Source organism: Palaemon carinicauda, chromosome 18 (assembly GCF_036898095.1).
Source record: "Palaemon carinicauda isolate YSFRI2023 chromosome 18, ASM3689809v2, whole genome shotgun sequence".
Classification (NCBI taxonomy): domain Eukaryota; kingdom Metazoa; phylum Arthropoda; class Malacostraca; order Decapoda; family Palaemonidae; genus Palaemon; species Palaemon carinicauda.
In genome coordinates this window covers 68,901,972-68,926,270 of record NC_090742.1, presented here as the reverse complement: position 1 = coordinate 68,926,270, position 24,299 = coordinate 68,901,972, and the positions used below count along the sequence as shown (strand labels likewise).

General features: G+C 41.4%; 1 protein-coding gene across 12 annotated transcripts in view; it reads right to left on the bottom strand.

Moving 5' to 3' along the window:
• Window positions 1–5,818: 5,818 nt before the first annotated feature.
• Window positions 5,819–24,299, bottom strand: part of ATP8B (ATPase phospholipid transporting 8B) — a 753,209-nt gene continuing 734,728 nt past the window's right edge. For all 12 annotated transcript variants that reach the window (XM_068392502.1, XM_068392503.1, XM_068392507.1 and 9 more), the window contains 4 exons: window positions 17,215–17,318; window positions 16,454–16,585; window positions 12,647–12,846; window positions 5,819–6,982 (listed from right to left, as the gene is read on the bottom strand). In XM_068392502.1, coding sequence (XP_068248603.1) covers window positions 6,787–6,982; window positions 12,647–12,846; window positions 16,454–16,585; window positions 17,215–17,318 — 632 coding nt within the window. In that variant the 3' untranslated portion in view covers window positions 5,819–6,786. The remainder of the gene's footprint in view (window positions 6,983–12,646; window positions 12,847–16,453; window positions 16,586–17,214; window positions 17,319–24,299) is intronic.

Below are 24,299 nucleotides of genomic sequence, written 5' to 3'. Positions count from 1 at the left end.
TCAATTATGCTGTTAATTTTGATTTTAGGCAAGATATCTATTTTTTTTATTTTTGAAGTACATTTTTCTTTCCTGTATTTATCCTTAGCCCCCATTTCTGGATCCATTCATAAAACCTTTCAACAGCATCCTGAATTTCCAGACTAGCTACCTCAATTGTATCTGCCGTTGAATTGGTTCTACGTTTGGTACGTCACTCATCATGATATTGAATAGTGTCGGACTTAAGACTGAGCCTTGAGAAACCCCTGAACTAATTTTTCTAGGGTTAGAATATTTATTTTCTACATTTACTACATATTCCCTATCTTTCAAAAAGCACTCATGCCATGCTAACAGTCTCCCTGTGACCATTCATGCGAGTTTATACATCAAAGCTGTACGGTTTATTTTATCGTAGGCACTCTGTAAATCAAAGAAAACAACTACTCGTACCTTACGATTTACTAACGAAACTCTTACCTCGTGCTCCAGTCTAACTAACTGGTCTATTGTACTCCTAGTTTTTCTGAATCCACGCTGTTTTTTTCAAATTGTTCGTTATTTTCTAACAACCAGTACTGTATAGGCGTTTATGGACCATTCTTTCCATTAGTTTGCTGAAGCACGATAACAATGGTATTGGTCTGTAGGATTCTGGCAGTTCCTCGGATTTTCCTGATTTTAGTACTGGCCAGATCATACTCTGTTTCCCCATCTTAGGATAACTTGTAACTCTCCAGCTTTTATTAATAAAACCCAATACTTGATGGCATTTCCTCCTTTACATATTCTTGATGAATTTGTTGTGAATTTTGTCTAACCCTCTTGCACTTTCATTTGGCAAATCTTTGATGCACTCTTCTAGCTCGGCCATTGAGAATAGTTTGTTGTAATCCTGAAATTCATTATTGCGTTTTGCTATTCCAACCCATTCAATCATTTCCCTCTCTGATTCTAAGACAATTGACACAAATTTTTCCTAAAGGCTTCTGCTAGTAACTCTGCCTTTTCTATTGGATTGAAAATCAATTTGTTTTCCCCATTAGTTTAGTGGATGGTTATCTCTAACTGGAATTCCCTTAATCCTATAAATAGTGTTCCAAACTTCTCTCTGAGGTGTATTCATATTCATTTTTCCTGTGTAAAATTAACCCCAAGAAACTCTTTTTGTAACTTACATTTCTTTATAACCGCTTCTTTTTTTGCGGAAGTTGATTTTATTGGAAGTGGTTGGGTGTTTGGTGAACAACTTCCTCGCTCGTCGCCTCTCTGTCACTGCCTTACTGCATTTCTCGTTCCACCATGGCTTGTTATATTATAATACTTACCTTCTCATTAGTTTGCCTGATATTCTTTTCACTAGATTTGATCATTCTATTGCTGAAATCTTATATTTCACCATCCAGTTCCAATGTATTTGCCATTTCTATTGCGTCAAAATCATTATTCCACTTGCCAGTTAACATTCTTCCAATACCCACCTCTTTCTTTTCCATAATCCAGTTTGTTCAGTTTCCAAGTAACAATATGTTGAAATTGGTGTGTGATCACTGACCCTATCAGCTAGCTCTTTTATATCAAAATAATTCGCGAATTGTGGATGAACAGAAACATAAATCTATTATTGAAAATGTCCCTGTAATAGGGTTTAGTCTTGTAGGTAGTCCCGGTGGCGTAATTAGTACTAAATTGTCGTTTTCATTAAATACTTTCACTTATTTAAAAATTCTTATAACAGTGACAATTTAACAGTAAATGAATAATAAGTGATCTGAAACAATAAATACTCTGAACGAACAAGGTAAAACGACAGTGGAGGTCCTGTAGAGAGTAGGATTCCCCTGCTGTATGGGACCGGAAAAGCAGCTATCAAAGTAAAGTAAGTAAAGTATCTTTTTTCCACTGTTGTTGATTTCATTTTCGGCGATATCAGGTTCCCACAAGGAGTGATGAGCGTTAAAATCCCCTACAACTAAAATTTCTCCCCGTTTTCTCTATGTAATAAACAAATTCCTCTTTAGCCAACCTGTCAGTAGGGTTATACGCATTTATTATATCTAAATTACCTCTCTTGAGTTTGACTTTGATATGGACATGAACTCTGCATACCTCCAGGGATTGGTTTCGGAGCATGGTGGCAGGTCAGAAACTTTGGGCTGCTTGTAGGATCCACGAGAAGCAGCTACGCGGCTTGCTTCCCTGAATTCCCTCCTCATATCAACATTTTCCTTACGAAGAGTATCCACCAAATGCTGGATCTGGGCCATAAGCGCTTGGCCCGTGGGGAACAAAGGGTCTGGTTGAGGGGTTGGAGCCGAAGAAGTTGACGGCACAGGCTGAAATGCCAACATAGACAGAAGAGGGTCTTCCGCTTCTGTCGATTCGAGATCTTCTTCCTCCTCAGGTGGTTGGGTCACCTCTTTTTCAGGGTCTTCTTGAAGGAGACCCTTTTCGGTGTCCGAGGACACTTCTGGCATCCTCTCCTGATGTATGTCCATGCCTTGTAGAGCGTCGTTGATGTTGGCTTCTATTGCTAGTTGTAAGCAGGGAGGCCCGGGTCGTGCCTGAGGCACGACTGCATCAGATGTCGCCTTAGGGAACAGCAGGCTTTTAATCGCATCGCTTGGTAGGTACGGTCCCGGAGAGTTCTTCTGGAACTCTCGTACCCACTTCCGAAGCGTTTCCCTCGCAGTATCCCTCGACTCCGTCGTCTTTGGATTGCCAAAACCCTCGGTCATCAAGGCCGAGCAGATGTTGCAACCCTTGGGGTCCCAGTATCTCAGGGTTTCAGTTGCGATGGAGCAGGGGGCATGAGACCTGCACATGTTGTGGCCACAAAAGTTCTTACTCTTGTGGTTGCAGTACATAACTGCACACTTCGCATTGGACTCCTCCTGTAAGGAAAGAAAAAGGTGAAATGAGTATGGGGTAATTTATCACACTGATAAATTAATTTCATGCATTAGAAATAGCACTTGCTATTATCATTATAGCTTAGGATAGTAAGCTAGAAAATAAATAGGAAAGACCCATATCTGTGTTTCCTGTCCAGGCAATTGCTATGACCTTCCTTAATATTAATATTTAGAAATTTCCTTATTAGGGAAATCTAGGGTGGAAGAGCTCTAGAATATAGAGCTGAAGTTAGTGTATACTAGCACTAACCCTCCCACAAAAGGAAAATTAATATTGAAGGGTAAAGATATTATGTTCTGGTGACCTAGGAGTCATCAAGATATTGAAGGAATACTTCACTTCAACATTATTTAGCGGTCTCAACGATGGACTGTGAAAGGCTACACAGAATATGTTGGAAAACATACTACTATATATATTATATACTATAGTTTTCTAACAGCTGTTTGTTCCAACACGGAGTACTTACCTCGAACTACTTTCTTAGGAGTATCTGGGATCTCCTCCCAACCGACCAGAATTTTGTGAAGTTTACCCCACTCCCGTTTTCTATGCGGGGTAACCTCTGGCGGAGTGATACGCGCCATGAAGTGACCCGAATCACTCCGCCAGAGGTTACCCCGCATAGAAGATGGGAGTAGGGTAAACTACACAAAATTCTGGTCGGTTAGAAGATCCCAGTTACTCCTAAGAAAGTAGTTCGAGGTAAGTACTGTTAGGAAAAATACAAATTACTTAAAATTTGTGATATTTACTATACTGCAGAAATACTGGCTACTGTATAATCTTATACTGTAGTTCTGCCGGCATGATACCGGCTAGGCTAGTACCTGACAGAGAGAGAGAAAGTATGGAGAGAAGGGCTACCATATTATTATAGTTTAGTACAACAATTAGGTTTGTAGGGACTACTGTCCCTACCGCCTTCTTCCAGAATGAGGATTCAAATGGAAGGGGGAGAATGTATTAATTCTAGCTTCCATCCAGCCACAGAATCTGTTGCCGGCTGCTCTGCTGGTTCTAGGGTTTGTGGATGGCAGTCCAAGAGAGGACTGAAGAATACTCAAAGTTCTAAGGGTCTCCCACTGGCAGCCGTCATGGCCGGCACAACCTTTCCCGAAGCCTTGCTTCAGTTAGGGGGAAGGTCGAAGAGGCAATCAAGGCGCCTTTGTAGGAGCCCGGCCGGCATCGCAATTACACCCGGCAAGCGGGGAGATTGTAGAATACCAGCCATAGATGTTGTGACGGTTAGGCCATCACTAAAGGACAGATGGGGAAGGGAAAGGGTCTTATATTTTGCGTCGAAAGAGGGCGGTACATCTGCCTCCCACTGTCGGCAACAGACAGAGAAACAAAGTTTCCTATGCCAGTGTCGTCTTGGGCGGCAGAGGAATAACGATTCCTCAGCCTAAGACCTTGCCGGATATAAGACATGTCTTCTAGACCACAAGGGAGAAGGTGGCAGCAATTGTACTACCACTTTCAGTTGTGGTCTAGGGAAGCCGGGCTTCCTATGCCTGCAACTGTGAACCAGCAGGGGAATGACTAATCTCCCGTCAGTAGAGTTGCCGACAACAAGACTGAATACTCTTACTGTCGTAATTCAAAGCCGGGATACTCACCGGCAAAGAGGGAAGACAGAAGCACTATACCAGTCACGCCGGAGTACACTACTCTATGGCAAGACCAAGGTAGGGTTGACACCTGATGGCAGCACTCAGAGGGAAGGACGGGTTTATCCTTAAATCTCTAAAAGAGACGAGCATCGAATTATGTTAGTAATTCTAGGAGATATGCTATCTCCGAATGAATTGATAAAACGACCATATGAACTCATCCTTTCTTCCTTACACAATTAATTTTTATGGAGTACAGAATAATGAGTAACATTGGCTTCTTGCATGAGATCTGAATGTGCTCAGTGGGCTCCTCCTCTTTCAAAATAGACTTAAAAGTTTCTGTAATTGAAGAACAGTTTTATATAGCAGTAGAAAATTTTGATATAATTAGGTTTCATACAAGAATAGTCTAGACATGGGCCATGTAATCGACAGTGCTTGAAAGCTTCCACTGTATAATCTGGGCACGCATACCTTCTTTATGCTTTTCCCCAAAACAGAATGGAAAAATAACATTTGTTTATTCAAAGAAATCTTTATTAAAAAAATCACTTAAAAAATTACCATACACAATACAACAAACAGATTTACAGCAGATATACATATTACAATATCACATAAGAATTACACACTATCATTAACCAAAATCACTTTCATACTTCAAAAATATACTATTGCAATGTGCCCAAAGACTGCATTACCAACTATAAAAATATCAGTCTAACTCCGATCACAAAATTTTCTCCTTAATACAAAGCTATTTCATATCCAATCCTTTAGTATTTGTATTTGTACCTCTAGCCTAAAGTATATGAAGAGAATATAAATGCAGTCTTAAAAATTTGATTAATTGGATCAAAATTTCAAGGGCATTGAGATAGCTGTTAAAGGCAATCACAAAACTAATTGGTATATATATTCTATTAATTTTTATCGATATGTTACAATTTGTTAATCACAATTTGATTCATGGAAAGGATACTGTTCCATGTTTCCACAGTAGTGTAGGCTATAGTTCCAACCTGCAGGGTAATTTTGTCTCCAAATTTATATATTTTATATCAGTACATTGTTTTGTTTACTATGTAAATGGGTGGTGTTAAGATCATGATATCAGTTGCTAAGTAACAAATGCTATTCACTTGCCCCATCCTCAGACATAGTCTATACAACTACCCGTATAATTGTATAGATTATAGTGTATATAATGGGAATATCAAAAATGGATTTTACAATAAAAAATTTTACTTCTACCTAAATTAGGATTGCATATGTTATTTCACAAAGCTCTTACAAAAACCTTCCTCAATGAATATCTAAGAAAAAAAAAATACTGTAGCATATTTGTATCAATAAAAAATAGCTTAAAAATTTGTTCTATCATGGGATTACATGTCAACTTTCCTATATTCAAAATGACTATTAATCATTGGCACATTATTCAAAAATGCTTCATTTACTTGATATGATCCAAGGCCCTCAATTGTGGTCCCATTTTTGCTTCAAATTGGCATAACTCGTAACCTAATTTAGGCAGAAGTTAAGAATAACCCTTTATATAAAACCTTTATAAAACCAACAGCATATTGTTTAGCCTAATTTTACTGAAAAGGAAATATAAATAAATCTTGGCTATTTGAGTTAGAGGTAAATAATGTGATAAGGTCAAACCAATGTTTTCTTATTCACAAACTGAAATTAAAATTCATATAACGTTAGCATAAGTACACTTCAAGAGAGGCAAGGCACCTCAGTCACACTATGAATGGCAATCAAAATAAAGGTTTCTAACTTCTCCTCCTTGCTCACTGATGATTTCATAATTAGCTTGATCTTTCTTGCCTGTGCGTCCCTTTACTTTGAATATCTTGTTTTTTTTTAATAATAATTTGTTACAGAATTTTCAAAGAAAAGACTATTCAGATAATCTGACAATTTATACCACATTAATAGCATTAATTGTATATAGGATGTATGTTGGAGAAAAGAAACGGTAAATTTGTCTTGGATCAAAACGACTTTCCTATTAGTTTATATTGGATATGTTCCTGGTTGTGCTCTAGAAACTGTCCCATATCAGAGACTTGGGGATGCCTCCACAGTGTTGTTAGGTAGAATTGCAGTGGTCATTTATTAAATATTTGATTGGCACTGCTGATAATGTAAATAAATATCTGCTATTCTCACATAGCAGACTATACAGGTATATAAATCTTCATTGAAAATTTATATGTGTAATAAGTACAATGTTCAATATTAATTCATTCCTTTACACTTCTACAGTGGAAGGAGCAGCAGGAGCCACAAAGGATATTTTGTTATCTGGACGCAAATTTGTGGCTCTCCCGTTTGAAATTGGACCTTGTTTCATGTTTCTAGGCCGCATAATCTTTCCACTCGTAATGAGTCTTCCGAAACCTTCTTGGTGAGCAAAGGCATATCCAGATCGAACAGATCGCCTTGATCTGAAGAAAAAAAAGGAAACATTACACAGGTGAGCTAGAGAAATAATCTAAATTACACTGCAGCCCCATAATTTACCATTATGCAAATCTGAAACCTCACAAAATGACCCATAAAGACTATATATACTGTAGTTTAAATATTGCTAAGGAGACTTGCTGATGCATAAAATGTATGCTAGACAGTATTATGTTCTTAAAATATTACTTTAAAATGTTCAATGTAGTATAACACTAAATTTAGATGACCCACATTTTTAATATTAAAAGAGATACAAATATTCCCAGATTACATATGTTTCTTAGGAAACAAAGACACTTATAAATTATTTATATGTAGCATTACCTATGCATATAATAACTGATAATCTTGTGAGAGAAAGTATACAAAATACTTCTAACATGATGCATGATACGAAAAATGCTGAAACTAAGATCGCCTAATAGCTGTAGCGAAAATAATCTAACCTTTTGTTTTGACCCTCTTTTTCAATTAGCTGCTAAGTATCATTGTACAGTTAGTGTTACCTACCAAAGTTGATAATACAGCGCATTGCGAGTACTATACAGTATATTAACAAAATCTTGTTAATAAGTACAGCAGATTTATTTCAAATATTTTTCGTTTGTTTAATGAAGTTTTAAATCTTAATGTTATTCTCTAACACTCCTATTTTGTTTATCCTATAAAGTTCTTAACTATACACTGAGATTTGGCTTGTAATAAATATCTAGTCACACATATACATATACTGTAATTTATAAGAAAGCACTTTATATAATAATCCCCTTTAATAACCTTAGGGGAAAATTATCTTTTAATTTCTTAACAATGGGCAGCTACAAGTTCTCTGAAAGAAGGGCACCTTCAAAGTCCTCAAAGCAGCAGGTCACTGTAAGCCCTAGGATACAACCGGTGCTAGCCGAGAAAGCCCCTGCAGGCGGTGGGAGCCAGACGAGAAAGCCACTGGAAGCTGAAAGCACCAGGAGCCAGCCTAGAAAGCCCCGGATGCGGTGGAAGCCAGCCGAGAAAGCTCCCGGAATCGGCGGGAGCCAGCCGAGAAAGCCCCCCAAAATTGGCGGAAGCCAGCCGAGAAAGCCCCTGGAAGCGGCGGGAGGCAGCCAAGAAACCTCCCGGAATCGGTGGGAGCCAGCCGAGAAAGCCCCCGGAATTGGCAGGTGCCAGCCAAGAAAGCGCCCTGGAAGCGGCGGGCGCCAGCCGAGAAAGCGCCCCGGAAGTGGCAGGAGTCAGCCGAGAAAGCCCCCCGGAATTGGCGGGTGCCAGCCAAGAAAGCTCCCCGGGAATCGGCGGGAGCCAGACGAGAAAGCCCCCCGGAATTGGCGGATGCCAGCTGAGAAAGCGTCCCCGGAATCGGCGGGAGCCAGACGAGAAAGCGCCCCGGAAGCGACGGGAGCCAGCCGAGAATGCCCCCAGAAGCGGCCGGAGCCAGCCGAGAAAGGCCCCGGAAGTGGGGAGGGAGCCAGCCGAGAAAAGCCCCGGAAGTGTGGGGGGGGGCAGCCAAGAAAGCCCCTTGAAGTGGGGGGGGAGCCAGCTAAGAAAGCCCCTTGAAGGGGGGGGGAGCCAGCTAAGAAAGCCCCTTGAAGTGGGGAGGGAGCCAGCCGAGAAAGCGCCCCGGAAGCGGCGGGAGCCAGCCGAGAAAGCGCCCCGGAAGCGGCGGGAGCCAGCCGAGAAAGCGCCCCGGAAGCGGCGGGAGCCAGCCGAGAAAGCGCCCCGGAAGCGGCGGGAGCCAGCCGAGAAAGCGCCCCGGAAGCGGCGGGAGCCAGCCGAGAAAGCGCCCCGGAAGCGGCGGGAGCCAGCCGAGAAAGCGCCCCGGAAGCGGCGGGAGCCAGCCGAGAAAGCGCCCCGGAAGCGGCGGGAGCCAGCCGAGAAAGCGCCCCGGAAGCGGCGGGAGCCAGCCGAGAAAGCGCCCCGGAAGCGGCGGGAGCCAGCCGAGAAAGCGCCCCGGAAGCGGCGGGAGCCAGCCGAGAAAGCGCCCCGGAAGCGGCGGGAGCCAGCCGAGAAAGCGCCCCGGAAGCGGCGGGAGCCAGCCGAGAAAGCGCCCCGGAAGCGGCGGGAGCCAGCCGAGAAAGCGCCCCGGAAGCGGCGGGAGCCAGCCGAGAAAGCGCCCCGGAAGCGGCGGGAGCCAGCCGAGAAAGCGCCCCGGAAGCGGCGGGAGCCAGCCGAGAAAGCGCCCCGGAAGCGGCGGGAGCCAGCCGAGAAAGCGCCCCGGAAGCGGCGGGAGCCAGCCGAGAAAGCGCCCCGGAAGCGGCGGGAGCCAGCCGAGAAAGCGCCCCGGAAGCGGCGGGAGCCAGCCGAGAAAGCGCCCCGGAAGCGGCGGGAGCCAGCCGAGAAAGCGCCCCGGAAGCGGCGGGAGCCAGCCGAGAAAGCGCCCCGGAAGCGGCGGGAGCCAGCCGAGAAAGCGCCCCGGAAGCGGCGGGAGCCAGCCGAGAAAGCGCCCCGGAAGCGGCGGGAGCCAGCCGAGAAAGCGCCCCGGAAGCGGCGGGAGCCAGCCGAGAAAGCGCCCCGGAAGCGGCGGGAGCCAGCCGAGAAAGCGCCCCGGAAGCGGCGGGAGCCAGCCGAGAAAGCGCCCCGGAAGCGGCGGGAGCCAGCCGAGAAAGCGCCCCGGAAGCGGCGGGAGCCAGCCGAGAAAGCGCCCCGGAAGCGGCGGGAGCCAGCCGAGAAAGCCCCCGAGAATTGGCGGGTGCCAGCCAAGAAAGCCCCCCGGGAATTGGTAGGTGCCAGCTGAGAAAGCGCCCCGGGATTCGGCGGGAGCCAGCCAAGAAAGCGCCCCAGAAGTGGCAGGAGCCAACCGAGAAAGCGCCCCGGAAGCAGCGGGAGCCAGCCGAGAAAGCCCCTTGAAGTGGGAGGGGTGAGTCAGCTGAGAAAGCCTACAGAAGTGGGGGGAGCCAGTTAAGAAAGCCCCTTGAAGTGGGGAGAGAGTCAGCTGAGAAAGCCACTGCAAGCGGCGGAAGCCAGCCGAGAAAATCCCTGGTAGCCAGCCGAGAAAGCCCCCTGGAATCGGTGGGAGCCAGCCGAGAAAGCGCCCCGGAATCAGCGGGAGCCAGCCGAGAAAGCGACCCGGAATCGGCGGGAGCCAGCCAAGAAAGTGCCACGGAATCGGCGGGAGCCAGCCGAGAAAGCGCCCCAGAATCGGCTCAGCGGGAGCCAGCCGAGAAAATGCCCCACAATACGCGGGAGCCAGCCGAGAAAGCGCCCCAGAATCAGCAGGAGCCAGCCGAGAAAGCCCCCCGGAATCGTCGGGAGTCAGCCGAGAAAGCGCCCCAGAATTGGGGGGAGCCAGCCGAGAAAGTGCCCCGGAAGTGGCGGGAGCCAGCCAAGAAACCACTGGAAGCGGCGGTAGCCAGCCGAGAAAGCCCCCTGGAATTGGCGGGAGCCAGACGAGAAAACGCCCCGGAATCGGCGGGAGCCAGCCAAGAAAGCGCTCCGGAATCGGCGGGAGCCAGCCGAGAAAGCCCCCCGGAAGCGGCTTGGCGGGAGCCAGCCGAGAAAGCCCCCCCAAAAGCGGCTTGGCGGGAGCCAGCTGAGAAAGCCCCCCCGGAAGCGGCTCGGCGGGAGCCAGCCGAGAAAGCCCCCCGGAAGCGGCTCGGCGGGAGCCAGCCGAGAAAGACCCCAGAATCGGCGGGAGCCAGCCGAGAAAGCGCCCCGGAATCGGCGGGAGCCAGCCGAGAAAGCGCCCCGGAATCGGCAGGAGTCAGCCGAGAAAGCGCCCCGGAAGCGGTGGGAGCCAGCCGAGAAAGCTCCCGGAAGCCAGCCGAGAAAGCCCCCAGAAACCAGCCAAGAAAGCCCCCCGGAAGCGGCGGGATCCAGCCGAGAAAGCGCCCCGAAAGAAGCGGGAGCCAGCCGAGAAAGCACCTGGAAGCGGTGGGAGCCAGCCGAGAGAGCACCCGGTAGCAGCCGAAAAGCCCCGGAGGCAGCACTTGCCAGCTGGGAAGGACCAAGAGCCTTGTAAAGTGTCAACCCTGCAGGCCTCAGAAGAAGCAAATAACTTGCAATACATCTGAAGCTCTTGGAAGCAGAGGGCAATTTTTCAGGCAAACTTAACGCAAATTTAAGCTAGCCAAACACCTGCAGATTTGATCGCTCATGACCAACAGATATGGAATGCGAGAGATGAAATCTGCCGCTCTACTCGCCACTAACTACCCAGACTAAATCGCTCAGATATCCAACTCCACCTCCAGTGTGTGTTCAGCAGTCGTGGCAGGCGTACGTGGGCAAACCAACCAGAAAAGTCAAAATCGGGACTTTTTGATGTTTAACCGACTTATTATGAGTCTAATTGTGACAATGATGATACTGACAATATAAAATATATTGTTTACAAGACTCAAGTTGATTGTTATACTAAAGGTTGTGAGTTCTCTCTCTCTCTCTCTCTCTCTCTCTCTCTCTCTCTCTCTCTCTCTCTCTCTATTAGTAGGCCTATATGTGTGTGCATGTGCATATGTTTGTATATATGATCATGTACCAGTGTACTGTCATGAAGATATCTGATTATTATATGTATCTCTCTTCTACGGAAGGAAAGAACTCTTGCATTTATCCATAGACTCAGCGATAAAATCTGTACGGGCGTAAAAACTTCCAACATGATGGAAGATCAAAATGAGCGATTTGATGTGCGAGGTTTTATCTTTATCGCCCCATACACAGGCAGATATTTAGGAGATTTGGTCCGTAGCGATCAAATCGGCTGAAACTGAGCGATCAAATCTGCAGGTGTATGGCTAGCTTTAGCAGGCCTCGCCTTTGAAGGAGTAGTTGACTAAAAAAGCCTTCAGCATTGGTGGTCACTTTGGAAGTGACTGCTTACCTTAAAGTCCTTGGAAACATCGACCTACTTATGGTCTCTGAAGAAGCTGTTGATTTGGAAGCCCTAAAAAACCTTGGAAAGTCTGTGAGCAGCAGGTGACTGAAGTAGCCTGGATAGCTTCATTTTGAAGCAGCAGTCAATTTGACAATAATAAATGTAGGAGTCCTCTGAAGCCCAATTGAAGCAGTAAGTAAAGCTACCTCTGAAACACCCGTTGTGAGGTTTTAAAGTATAGTCTCAGAAACAGCAGCCCAGCCAACAAGAAGACATCGGAACCAGTTTCTTATTAATACAATTAATGGATTTGTAGAAAATCTATTTAAGCATACAACTCGTGAGACTAATCCCATCTTACATGTCCTAATCAGAAATATGTTCCATTCCAGCTTGAGGGACAATATCTCTTTCTCTAAACTTTCTCACAATGCCCATGGCTATTGGAGTTTTGATGACACCTATATCAAGGTCTCGTGCCAATACATCATTTCCAGGAATATTATTCCAGCAATCTCTCCAATCATTAAACCACCAGCTAATTTTTTGCTTACCTCCCTCTACAAATTGTTTCAAAGATAATATTTCTGAAGAAAAATAAATCTTGACCTGTAAAACCTGCTATTATACATACAGTAGTGAAAAACAAAACCTGAAAATAGTTTCGTTATCTGATTACTGCTGTTCTAACTGTAAAATATTCTCATCTATGCCCAAAAATGTCACTACTGTACTGTGAAATATAATATTAGTTTTATTAATAGTTTTCATAACCTATTTTGCCTTTTTTAAGATTGTTAGTTGCACAAATTTCAAAACAAAGGCGGAATCAACAAACCTTCTTGCTGATGGAGTACGAAGCATGTCGTGTTCAGACCGTTTACTTGCCATCTTTGCATCATGTCTCTGTTTAAACCTTACTTTATCTGAAAGGTTTGGTCGAACATCTACCCAGTAGAAGCGCCAAGCCATGACAGGCAACATTAGCACCACAATAGTTAACAGTGAGGTGAAATAAAATAGTGGTTCTCCCATGGCCTGAAATGAAAACACATCATTTGAATAATAATAGGTACATTACAATAACTTTAAACAGGAGTAAAAATGTGACGTCTTGACAATGTGGATGATTCAAACCCTTTGAAAAGTGAGTGACATGCCTATTCCTTGTCACAATCTAAAGGTGTTATCATCTCTACTGATATTGAATTTCATTAAGCTCTGTTGCCGTCTAACAAAACGTAAGCTACTTGTTAACTAAACTGCATCCAATGCTCTCCTATCAACTAACACATCTGGGTCAGGTGCTCCAGTCAGTATTAATAGACCAGCAGTCCAGAGTGGTTTGGTTAAATGAAGTACCAACAACTAGAAATGCTATTATATGTGGGGTCATCTAACATATGTAGAAAAGGAGTTCCAGACACACCTAAAAATTTTCATTCATAAAAAATATTAAAACCTTGTATCTCTATTCCAATTATGAGAATGAGAAAAATCTTTGGCTTTATCATTTATGGATGAAATTCGTTTTGTTCCTACATATATTTCTATTTCCAGATGGTACCTTGATGGTTTAACTAAACTGATCTAAAGGTTAGAATAATCTCTGCCTAAACATGAACAGCAAAATGTTTTACAGAGACAAAGAACTCTAATCTTCTCTTCTGCCTACTCCAAATTACATTATTATCTAGAATAGACATGAGGTCATAGACATGTGTGAACCCAACTTATAATGCACGTCTACATCAATACAACCAAAGGAATCTAGTACTTTTAGAAGAAAAGTTACAAAAGCTCTGCTACAATACTAAAGGAAAAATCCCTTGTACCCACACCAAAAGCAACATCATACAAAAGTCCAACAATGCAAGTGCCAAAAAATCAAAATAATGAAAGAAAAACTGTCTAGGTTAATCCTTGTGCTAAACAACTAAAGATGAAAGATCAAACAATTTTTTAAGAAACCAAAACTTGGAAAAAATCACAATCCTGGTCTTTTATAACTATTATAGACCTCCAGAATCATAAAAAAAGAACCCTTACAGTAGAGGAAGAAGTTTTATAGTAATTCATAGTTGAGTTATTCAACTTGAAACAGTGCTTTAAGACTTGTGCTAATTAAATCTACACCAATAAAAAGAACGACCTTATTCTCTGTATTTAAAACCAAGAGTATCTGGAAACAACAGGCAAGCAAATATCACCGACCTCCAACACTTTGTTAACCAGCTACCTATTCCATTCGTACTGATGGGAAACTTGAATGATTCAACACATTTTTACGGGAGGTAGTGTGTGTGATAGAAGGGAAAGCCTATTGAACAGCTGGTTGGCAAAAATATAGTTTTGATGCATGATGGTTCTCCAAGGCACATTTACCAAAACTCATTGTTAAATTTTTTGTCTAAATGATATATACTGTAGACTATCTCAATTGCCAGAAGTTGGTAAATAGAGGCCTACATTGTAGTTATCATTGACTGCAAATTTATATCTCCATAATAATCTCTCTGGAAGATCAAAGTAGATTGAATGAAAAAATAAGAGCGTATTTCACACAATAGCTCTGCAAAGATTGTTATAAACTACAGTACACTAATTTTCCATCTCCTGTTCATGTATTTGAATTATTTGTCAAGAGCACTTCTACACTGTGTTGATAATTAATACACCCAAAATTGCAGGCTTGTTACATTTTCTAGCTGTTCCCTGGTGGAACAGGAAAAGTACAGTTGCTAGGCATGTCACAAAAACCCAGCTTCTGCAAGTACCTATGATCTCCCTGTGGAAAATAAATTAGCTTATACCAAAGCTTCTGTAAAATAGAAATGTGATGCAGATCTTGACAAAGGCTTCATCCAGCCAATTATGGAAGATGAGGAAACTACATGGCTAATCTTTCCAAAGCCCATTGATCATACTCAAAGTAGTCAATGAGTATTTATCTAACCCCAAAGATGTTGTAGAGTTACTTAGAGAGCAATTTGTTTATACATCAAGTAACCGTACTCTTCGAATATCAAACTGTATCTAGTAATACACACATTTTTAATTTTGGTATTCATCAGATGTGATGCTTGAAAGTTCTATCTATCTCTTCACAAACACCATCTGGGGAGTGTGAAATAAAGTATGAAATGAGAAACCACCTTCCAGAGGTTGATAAGTATCTCCTCTTGAAACAAACACCTCTCCTAACTCTTGGAAGACCTATTGTTTTCCCAAGCAACAAGCCTGGCAAGGACCCAGAATTGGTTCAAAGCTAAAGGGCCATAACTCTTACAAGTTGCAAATGAATATTGTCTAAAAGGAAGGTACCTGGAATCTGAAAACCTCCTACTCCTAATAATTAGCTAAACCTCCTACTGGTCTAGGATAGAATAAACGGCTGTTATGAAAATCAAACGTCGGTCTTTCTGTTTACAACGTAGAAGCTTTACCACTGCCAGTGTACACTCCAGTTCTATAAGCACTTAAAACATGAAACATACTTTCCCTAAGAGGAAAAGTGAGGCTGGTACTCCTCACAACAGTTATTTACAACAAAGTTTAAAATCAATTTAATATTCTTATTTGGGTTTAAATAAAAGAGCCACTTTGAAAAGGGCTAGACATGTAAATGCTATGACAAAGGTTAGCATGATTTAGTGCATGACTCAACCTTTGCCAAAAGGAATATAGTCCATTTTTTCCATGCCTCACTTCAGTTTAACTATCTTGGATATGGGGATAACTCATTCAGACATTCCCTTCATGTACGTGAAAACTAGTCCTAATTATGAGGGTCAACTTAAAAAGATACATATGTTCTCATACCCTGATGTTGTCCTTGGAATATAATCATAACTTTTAGTTCTTTCTAGCAGAAAAAAATTAAGAAAAGGCATTGAACATATTCCTTCACACATCATTTGTAACAGTTACAACAAAAGCTCCATAGCTTAATTCAAGAAGGATGAGGTAACAGTTTTGTAGAAAGATTCAGCAACTGGTGTCTTGAGATATTACCAAAGAAAGCTAGAAGAATTCAAAAGGTATCATTACCCTGTCAGTGCACACTGTTTCACATCTATGGGATTAACTAATATGAAAACTGTTTTCCACTTATAGTATACACCTAGCACTAATTTCTTTTGCCCTATAGACTTAATTATTGTTTACCCAAAAAAATAACACAGTACGACATTAAAGTACTGAAATAATATCTTTTGATTATTTGAACTTGATGTAAAAAATTTTTTTCACTTTGCTGTTTTTTTTTCAAACTTACATCCTAAAAAAAATATACTAGTGAATGTTGTCTAATATGAAAACTGTTTTCCACTTATAGTATATACCTAGCACTAATTTCTTTTGCCCTATAGACTTAATTATTGTTTACCAAAAAATAACACAGTACGACATTAAAGTACTGAAATAATATCTATTGATTATTTGAACTTGATGTAAAACATTTTTTCACTTTGCTATGTTTTTTTTTCAAACTTACATCCTAAAAAAAATATAATAGTGAATGTTGTCTATATTTTCTTCTAAAACAAAAGATGCTTGATATGTCAAGTGTTGATTTTGCAAAATGCAAAAATGTATGTACATGACTGATATCACCAATTAAATAACAACTCATAGAAAAACTTACCTTAGAAAGTGCTCCAACATATTCACCTCCAATTACAAAATTATAGAAATATTGCAATAGCAAATAGAATATAAGTGATCCCCATATGGTGATATGGTTGAATAGGGTCCAGTATGATGTATCTAAACACATCTGAAAAAAAAAAATATTTGATTATATATTTGCCAATATCAATGACTGAAGCTGCAAGACTACATAATAAATAAGAGGCTGAACAATAACTCCTTCATATTTATAATTGAAAGAAATAACAACACCACTGATAAATAAAAATAACCCATATCACAGGCAAAAACAAAACTTATGCCCTCATAGGAGGTTTCGTGCCATTTGTGCACCTTAAGCAGTGCACTGCAGACATTACTGTACTTAAGGGTCTTAGCAGTGTTCCTTTGACCTCTCGCTGCACTTGTTTTAAATCCTTCTACTTTACCTCCATTCCAATTTCTTTACTTCCATTTGGCTGTCAAACCTCTTTCAATTTAACTTCTGTGTAACTTAAGGATTTTGATTCCCAGATGTACTTGGGCACTAAATAGCCTTTCAAGCCCCGCCACCAGACTACATAGGCCAAATTCATAAATCCAACCAACCCAATCCAAAAATTAATTAAATATCACAAAGCCAAACACAGGCAATAATAAAGAAAATGGAACTACCGTATTTTCAAAACAAATGGATACAGAACGTTAATTCACAGACGGAGTGCTCCTCTGGAGGAATACAGTATACTGTCCCATTAGGACTTTTCATAAACTTACCTGCATAGTAACAACAATGACAAGTATAGTTGCAACAACACTTCCAAATGTTTGCTGGTCAGCCATGCTGCGTCCCTCTTGGTCCATGCCATTGTAATATGCCCCTGTAAGATAGAAATAAGCTCAAATTTTCAAAGCTTTACTAGGTATTGCAAACTTATGCACTGTGCTTATAAATATTGTATAATCTTTTCAGCAAAAACATTTCTCTAAGGAAGAATCTGCTTTTAAAGATAACTTCTGAAATTCAACAATTTGAATGAATAAAATTCTTAAGGTGAGAATAATAAGGAATCGAAATGAAATTCAATGCCAGCAGCCATTCTATCCTAGTAAAATTACGGGAGAAAAATAATAATTTAATTTTCTACCAGAGAAACTACAGTATGTACTATATAGTATGGAAAATTTATGATAGTATCATCTGCTTATTACACCATTTCTATATCAATCGTAATTTTTGAGAACGGCAAATATCTGCAGAACTTGTAAGTTGTTACACAACCTATGTGCAGAGTACTTTTAATTGAATAACTGGTACAATACTTAAAGAGATATTACCACCAGAGCGTATGCTTAGCAAACGGAAATGAGCTGTTATAACATATATCAGGAGTATTTTGTCAGTCACAGTCTAAATATGACATTGATCAGCTGAAATTATCTAAGTAATTGAAGTACAGAAATACATTAAATTTACTCGTTGAAAAATTACAGCTTAATCTGTAAACAGCATAAAACCTAAAATTCCAAGTACTGTATCTTACTAACAAACTAGAGGTAAGAAATGTTTATCAGTCAATATCAGCTCTTTGCTTTAAAATGTAAACCGAGATCCAAGAAGAAGATAACATTTGATAAAAAAAAGCTACTATTGTTTTATATAGCCTTACACTTTACCTCAATACATTGCCTTTTATACACACTTAATCCAGATGAGTAAAGATGATAATTCAGTTTACATATGCATTGAAAAAAAACTAAAGAAAAAAGGACACAGACTAGTATTTCAAACTCAGTGGATATAACTTGTCAACTCACAGATAGTGTTTAAGGGATAGAAGTATCTAAAGCCTAAAACTCAAGATCACAACTAGGTAGAACACACGAAAGGTTTGAACAGATTTCTAGACTAGAAAAGTATAGTCTTCTTGGAGGCAGAATTACAGTTAGATGAACAAGGTAAAACTGGCACTGCGGTGGCAAAATTACTGTATCCAAAATTCACGTTTTCAAGATTGATTCTGCAGAACAGTGACTTATTTCTCTCATTGTCAATTATGACAGAGAGAGGAAATTGGAAAGGAACTAAAGAATCCCTTGCATAGTCAGGATACAGACCTCACAATAAGATAAAAAAACAAAAGCCATCTGAATGTTGTTTTCAGGAATAAATTACAGCTGTCAATCCATCCAGTTCAAAGATGGATTAGGCATGGGCTAGAAGGAAGGGAAGCTTGATGGACAAGAAGGCCTGTACAATAATAAGATAATAATAAAATTCCATTTACAAATAATAATGTCATCTGTGACCAAGTGGTGTACTGTAGGCATTACTGTACAGTTTTTGCAGCATTCCTTTGACCAATAGTTGCAACAACAATTTAGCCATTCTACTGTTTAATGAATATATCATTCACGCTGCTATGTCTAGAATGGGATCCAATAATTGGGAAGTTTCTTGTTGAGACATTCAGCTATGAGAACCACATGAAAATCCCCATATGCTAGAGATATAACTCATAGTATGAAGAGATAATTTGCAGGCTATCACTTAGTGGGCTATGATGAGGGAGTCATCAAAAACATTGGAATGATGTGAGGAAAGAGCAAAGTATTCCAAGTTCTTCCAATAAGAATCTGATTTATTAAATTGCACCGGGATTGGTGATACCTCTGAAGGTGTGGGTGACAGGGAAGTGTGGACCATTGGTTATAGTTCTCTTGGGACCTCAACTAGCAGTACTAATAGATCAGGATACAACTAGGCATGCGGCCATATCAGCATCTGGGAGCAACCTGGGTCATCCTGAGTCTTGGTGTAAACATCCAGGTGATCCCATGGGTGTTGTAATGCATCTTTGAACATGGCCAATGAGTCTGGAATAAGGAAGAAAAACACAGGAGCTTCCTGTTTAGGCACTGGGCAAAAAGGTGATTTCTGTACATCCCAGTAGAACACGATACCTCTCTGCTATGCAAGCACGCAGAGACCACTACGACCCTACAACCTGCCCCTGGCTACGGAGTGTGTCTACTAATACATTCCTCTTGCCCACAATGTAACTAGCTGACAACACTACAGCAAAGAATACCGCCCAAATGTGCATTCACTTTTCACTTAGCCAGCTCACAGAGAGGGCGCGAGAGCGTACCCACTGGCTTGTTGATGTAAGCCACTACGGGTTATTGTTGCTCATCAACACTAGTGAGTTCCTTCTCAAACATTCTTGGAATACTTGCAGCACTAGAAAGGCTGCTTGCATTTCTTGTTTGACAGGCTGGAAACGAGAGTTCTCAGATTCATAGATGTGATTGTTAACTCAATCCAGTGTCAAACCAGCCAGATCTGATCAGGGCAGCTCCAGAGATGGCTTCAACCCTTGAGGGGCACCAAAGTGTCAATGAAAAAGGTTTTCCCTGAAAGCAGAGCAAAAGTTGACTCTCCCGAACTTCGAAAGTGCAAGGACGTTCACAAAATAACACTTCGACTTTGGATTTTCCCCCTTCATCGGCACCAGTCTAGTATCTAAAAGGCAGAAGAATCCTGAGCACCCTTATACTCACTAGGGGTGGAGGGTGCGGCAGGTTGCTCAAGAGGTTCATTCTCCCTTCCACAAATACGATTGCTCTACCCCCAAGGACAGAACCAGCTATGTAATAGGGGCTGGAGAAGGCCAAGAAAGACTGAGAACAGCAGGGGAAGAATCCCTGGCACTGATCACAGCAGACAGAAGGAGCAGCTCATACTCTTCCCTCAGTTGATCGGGACGTGGGGATGAACTAGGCCCCGCGGCCTGAGGCACAGGGAAAAGGTCCCAACTCCTGGTTTTCCTTAGCGTGATGGCCTCAATTGGTGCCATCCTATCAATTCACTCTACTGAAGTATTGTGACTTGAGGGAGAAGGCCATCAACTAGGTAGGAAGGGTGATGGAAGGTGCCAAAGCTCCTCCATCAACCGAGGAACAGAGAGTACGGGGCTGTACATTCCTTTTCTGCCTGGCTACCAAGGTAGCTGGTCAAACTGAGTCATGACCACCTTGGAGAGGTGAAACATAAGGCTGTGGCTCTAGCCACACAGAGCCAGGAACCACACGGGTATCATCCCCCCCACAAAAGAGGTGGTATTTTAAGGATCCCTTTCTTTATGATTACGACTAGCCTTCCTGGACTTCTTCCTCTTAAGAAGCGTCACAATCTGAGTCGGAAGTTGAGAAGGACGACGAGGAAGAGGAGTTGGAGGAGGAAGAAGAAAGCAAACCTTTCTCCCTCATACCAACCCTCACCTCAGGCTATGCATGCAGATGAGTTGAGGTATGAGTGACCAACGGCGACGCTGCTTCCCCGAGGGGAGAAACTACATGGGTTGCTCCAACACAAACCCCAACATGGGAACACTGTATCACGGAAAGGGGTAGGCACATTCACGGGGGCTAGGGTTACAGGCTCAGAAGGAGTGACAGTTAGGGGCTCTAGAACTACACGCACAAGGGTTGGGATGATGGGCATAGGTATAGGGGGTGGCATACACAGTGGTGACCTGGTTAGGGGTGATGCACAGTATAACACTCAGCACCGGGACAACTGACACTTTTGGCTCCAGAGCCGACTTACACCAAACTTTAGGCATAGCACTCACAAGTGCCAGTACTTTTCCTACCAACACTGCCATAGGTGTCACAGAAAGGGCCTTAACAGTCCTTTTGGGCTTTGGAAGGGGCACCACTGGGACATGACTGGGATCACTAATTCTGGTGACACACCTACTATGCCTTTCACCACTGGTATCAGCAAGGGAGACACTGGCACTGGGTACAACGCTGGTGAGGTAGACTTAGCTACCAGCTCCCTCAATTGGTCATAGAAAGCTTATCTGAAAGGCCCAAGCCTTCCTTAAGTCAACTTGTCATCAGCAGTCTGTACAGAAACAGGAGAAGAGCCACCAACTTCCAATGAGATACAGCAATCACTGGGAAAGCCCACATGCCATCTTAACCTGAAAAAGATTGCCGACATAGATCCGAGAGATCCTGACTACTGATGCATACTCCCCAGGGACCAAGCTCAGGGCGTATAACCAAATGCAGCTGCACTCAATGACCGAACAGATGAGGCCAAAGACTTATTTGGTATCTTCTTGGGTGCTGCCAAGACAGTCCCTGGAGAAGGTTTAGCTTTCTTCCTTCCTCTTCAAGGCATACACCTGCCACTGCACAGGAGGCCAAGCGCTCAACAATACGCTATGTCCGTATTCTTAGCGGACAAAGAAAAAAAGGGGAGTAATACTGGCCTGAGCTCATCACCTGTTGTCAACAACTTTGTTAAAGAGTTCATTGATCATTTCAGCTCTACTGAAAAAATGCTCCCTATTTTAAAGGGCAATATATTTGTATATTTGGAGAAACAATCCTGTTTGTAAAGGCAAATCTGGAGAGACCTATAACAGCTTACCTAGGATATTAATTTCTTAAGTGAAGATCTATATTACTGGAAGCTGTATTCATTCACTTTGAATATTAAAGAAGTCGGTTTTTGACCTAAAGTTGTAAATCTTCCTGTGGAAAAGGTGACCTAGAACAATCTACAGCAATGGAATTAAGCAAGAGAATTTCTAGTTGATAGTTATATTTGACAGGAGGATTTGAGGATTGTCAACTGAAGATAGAGTTGAAGAATGATCATGTTCGCTACCATGATATATCAGTTAATCAAGTGACAACATAGTTAAGTTCCCTAAGACTGAAACTGTACTGTGATAAAGGTTATGATTTAAGTGAAGAAAAGTCATTGAAAGTGAAAGAATTTTTCCTTCCAAAAAAGGATCTAAAGTCTTTTTTGGAAGGGGGAAGAACATGAAGAAATTAGAAGCAAGATGGCTCCAGTGAGAGAAAACAACCTCTTCTCTATAGTCAATTTTTTTAGCGCGGGAGATTTGCACCGAATCGCAACGGTGCCCTTATAGCTCGAAAAAGTTTCCTAATCACTGACTGGTTGGACAAGATAATTCTAACCGATCAGCGATCAGGAAACTTTTCCGAGTTAAAAGGGCACCGCTGTGAGTCGGTGCAAATGCGCCTCATTAAAAGAAATTGACTATAGTTATGAACACTTGCCAGTCTGAAGGGAGATCAAGAAAAAAATCACTTAGAACTCTCAAACTGACATCAAGACCTCAAATTATATGTAGCTTTTTGAAGGTAACAAATGCTACTGCAGAAGCTGCTTCTATACTTTACTAAGTGATACACAACATTAAAATTTTCTGATCTTGGTGAATTTGAGTGGAAAGAGAATGTTATTCAAGAAAAAACATGAATTCAAGCCTGAAAACGGGGAATAAGTAACATTCAAAAAGCTCCAAACAATAAAAAGATCCCCTTACAAAAGCAGAAGAGTGGATACAAGGTAAGCATCACCTGCAACGCAAACTGAATATGATAGAGGAACGTCATAAAACTGTAGAAGATGGCAACGAAAACTGAAAAATCAACATATTGAAATACTTTAGGACAACAATCAAGTTGACTCATACTGATTTGGGTTTACAAGACTCTTAGAGATATTAACCAAATTGAGGAAGATTTTTCCAATTGCCTATGATGAATTATTACTTTTTAATTTTCCGGGTAGTGTGTAGATAGTTGGCACTTAAAAACAAAGCATAAGTTTATATAAGGCAATGGTTTCTTTTGTAAAAAAGCTTCATAGACACATTCTATTTTCCAAAATACTATATCTGTATGTGTTCTCATAGAATTAGCCAAGGAAAATAATAAAAATGTATACTATTTTCATTATCATACTGTACTTTATCTCCACATGAAGAGAACAGTAAGTACCAAATAACTACTAGAAAACACAGTACCATATGGAGATTACAAAATGGTCCTACATGCAAAACTACTGAAAAGGGAATATTGATAGATATAAGAGACAAAGGGTCATAATCCCATGCATTTCTAAACCTTCAAGGTACTTGAGGTTCTTAATCCATGTAAATGAAAAGGAACTACAGTACTCAGAAGTACTGTAGTTCCTTTGCAGAATGAATTTTGAGTTGACAATTGTTCTATCAAAGATAGCAATTTTTAATTCCTTCTCAAAAAGATTGTATCGTTTTAAAAACAATTTAGTAATATGGGAAATTCCTTAATCTCTTTATACAGTACTTGAATTAACAAGAACAAAACCTCAAGAACAAGCAGATGCTGGAGTTATGATCAGTAGCGAAATATAAAATTCAAATAATGATTTTCCAAAACATTAAGATGCTTTCACCTGATAAATTTATTTCTATTATTAGAATGGCTTGTTTTAATTTTAAACAGCTAATATTCAGGCTGGTAACTAAGGACAATCTTGTAAAATTTTCTTCAATACTTCATTTAAAGTTCATGCTAGACTAAAAAAAAATATAAACTACATAAACTGTAGGTATCACAACACATGCATGTGTAGGTGTAAGAACTACTTTTTAAACTTTTACTTACCCCACAACCATCAAGATAGTCTTGGTATTAACCTACAATATTCATCCTTGATGACTTACCCCACAGTAATTTAGCTAAAGTCTTTGGCATTAATTTACCATACTCATCCTTGGTGATACATATGACAAGCAAAGTTTATTCACTGGTAACACAGAAAATGTTTATCTTAAGACAAGTAAATTCTTAGTCTTGAAATTACATAAAAAGTACAAATAATGTAAAAAATAGAAGTGATAGATATAATTTTCTTAGGTAAAATGTTTATTATACCATTGCACTAAAAAAGGAAAAATTCTAATTTTGATAACCCTAAGGCAGTGCTGAACTCTCAACTACTACATTTTATCAACAGGAAACTCAACTATCATAATTGT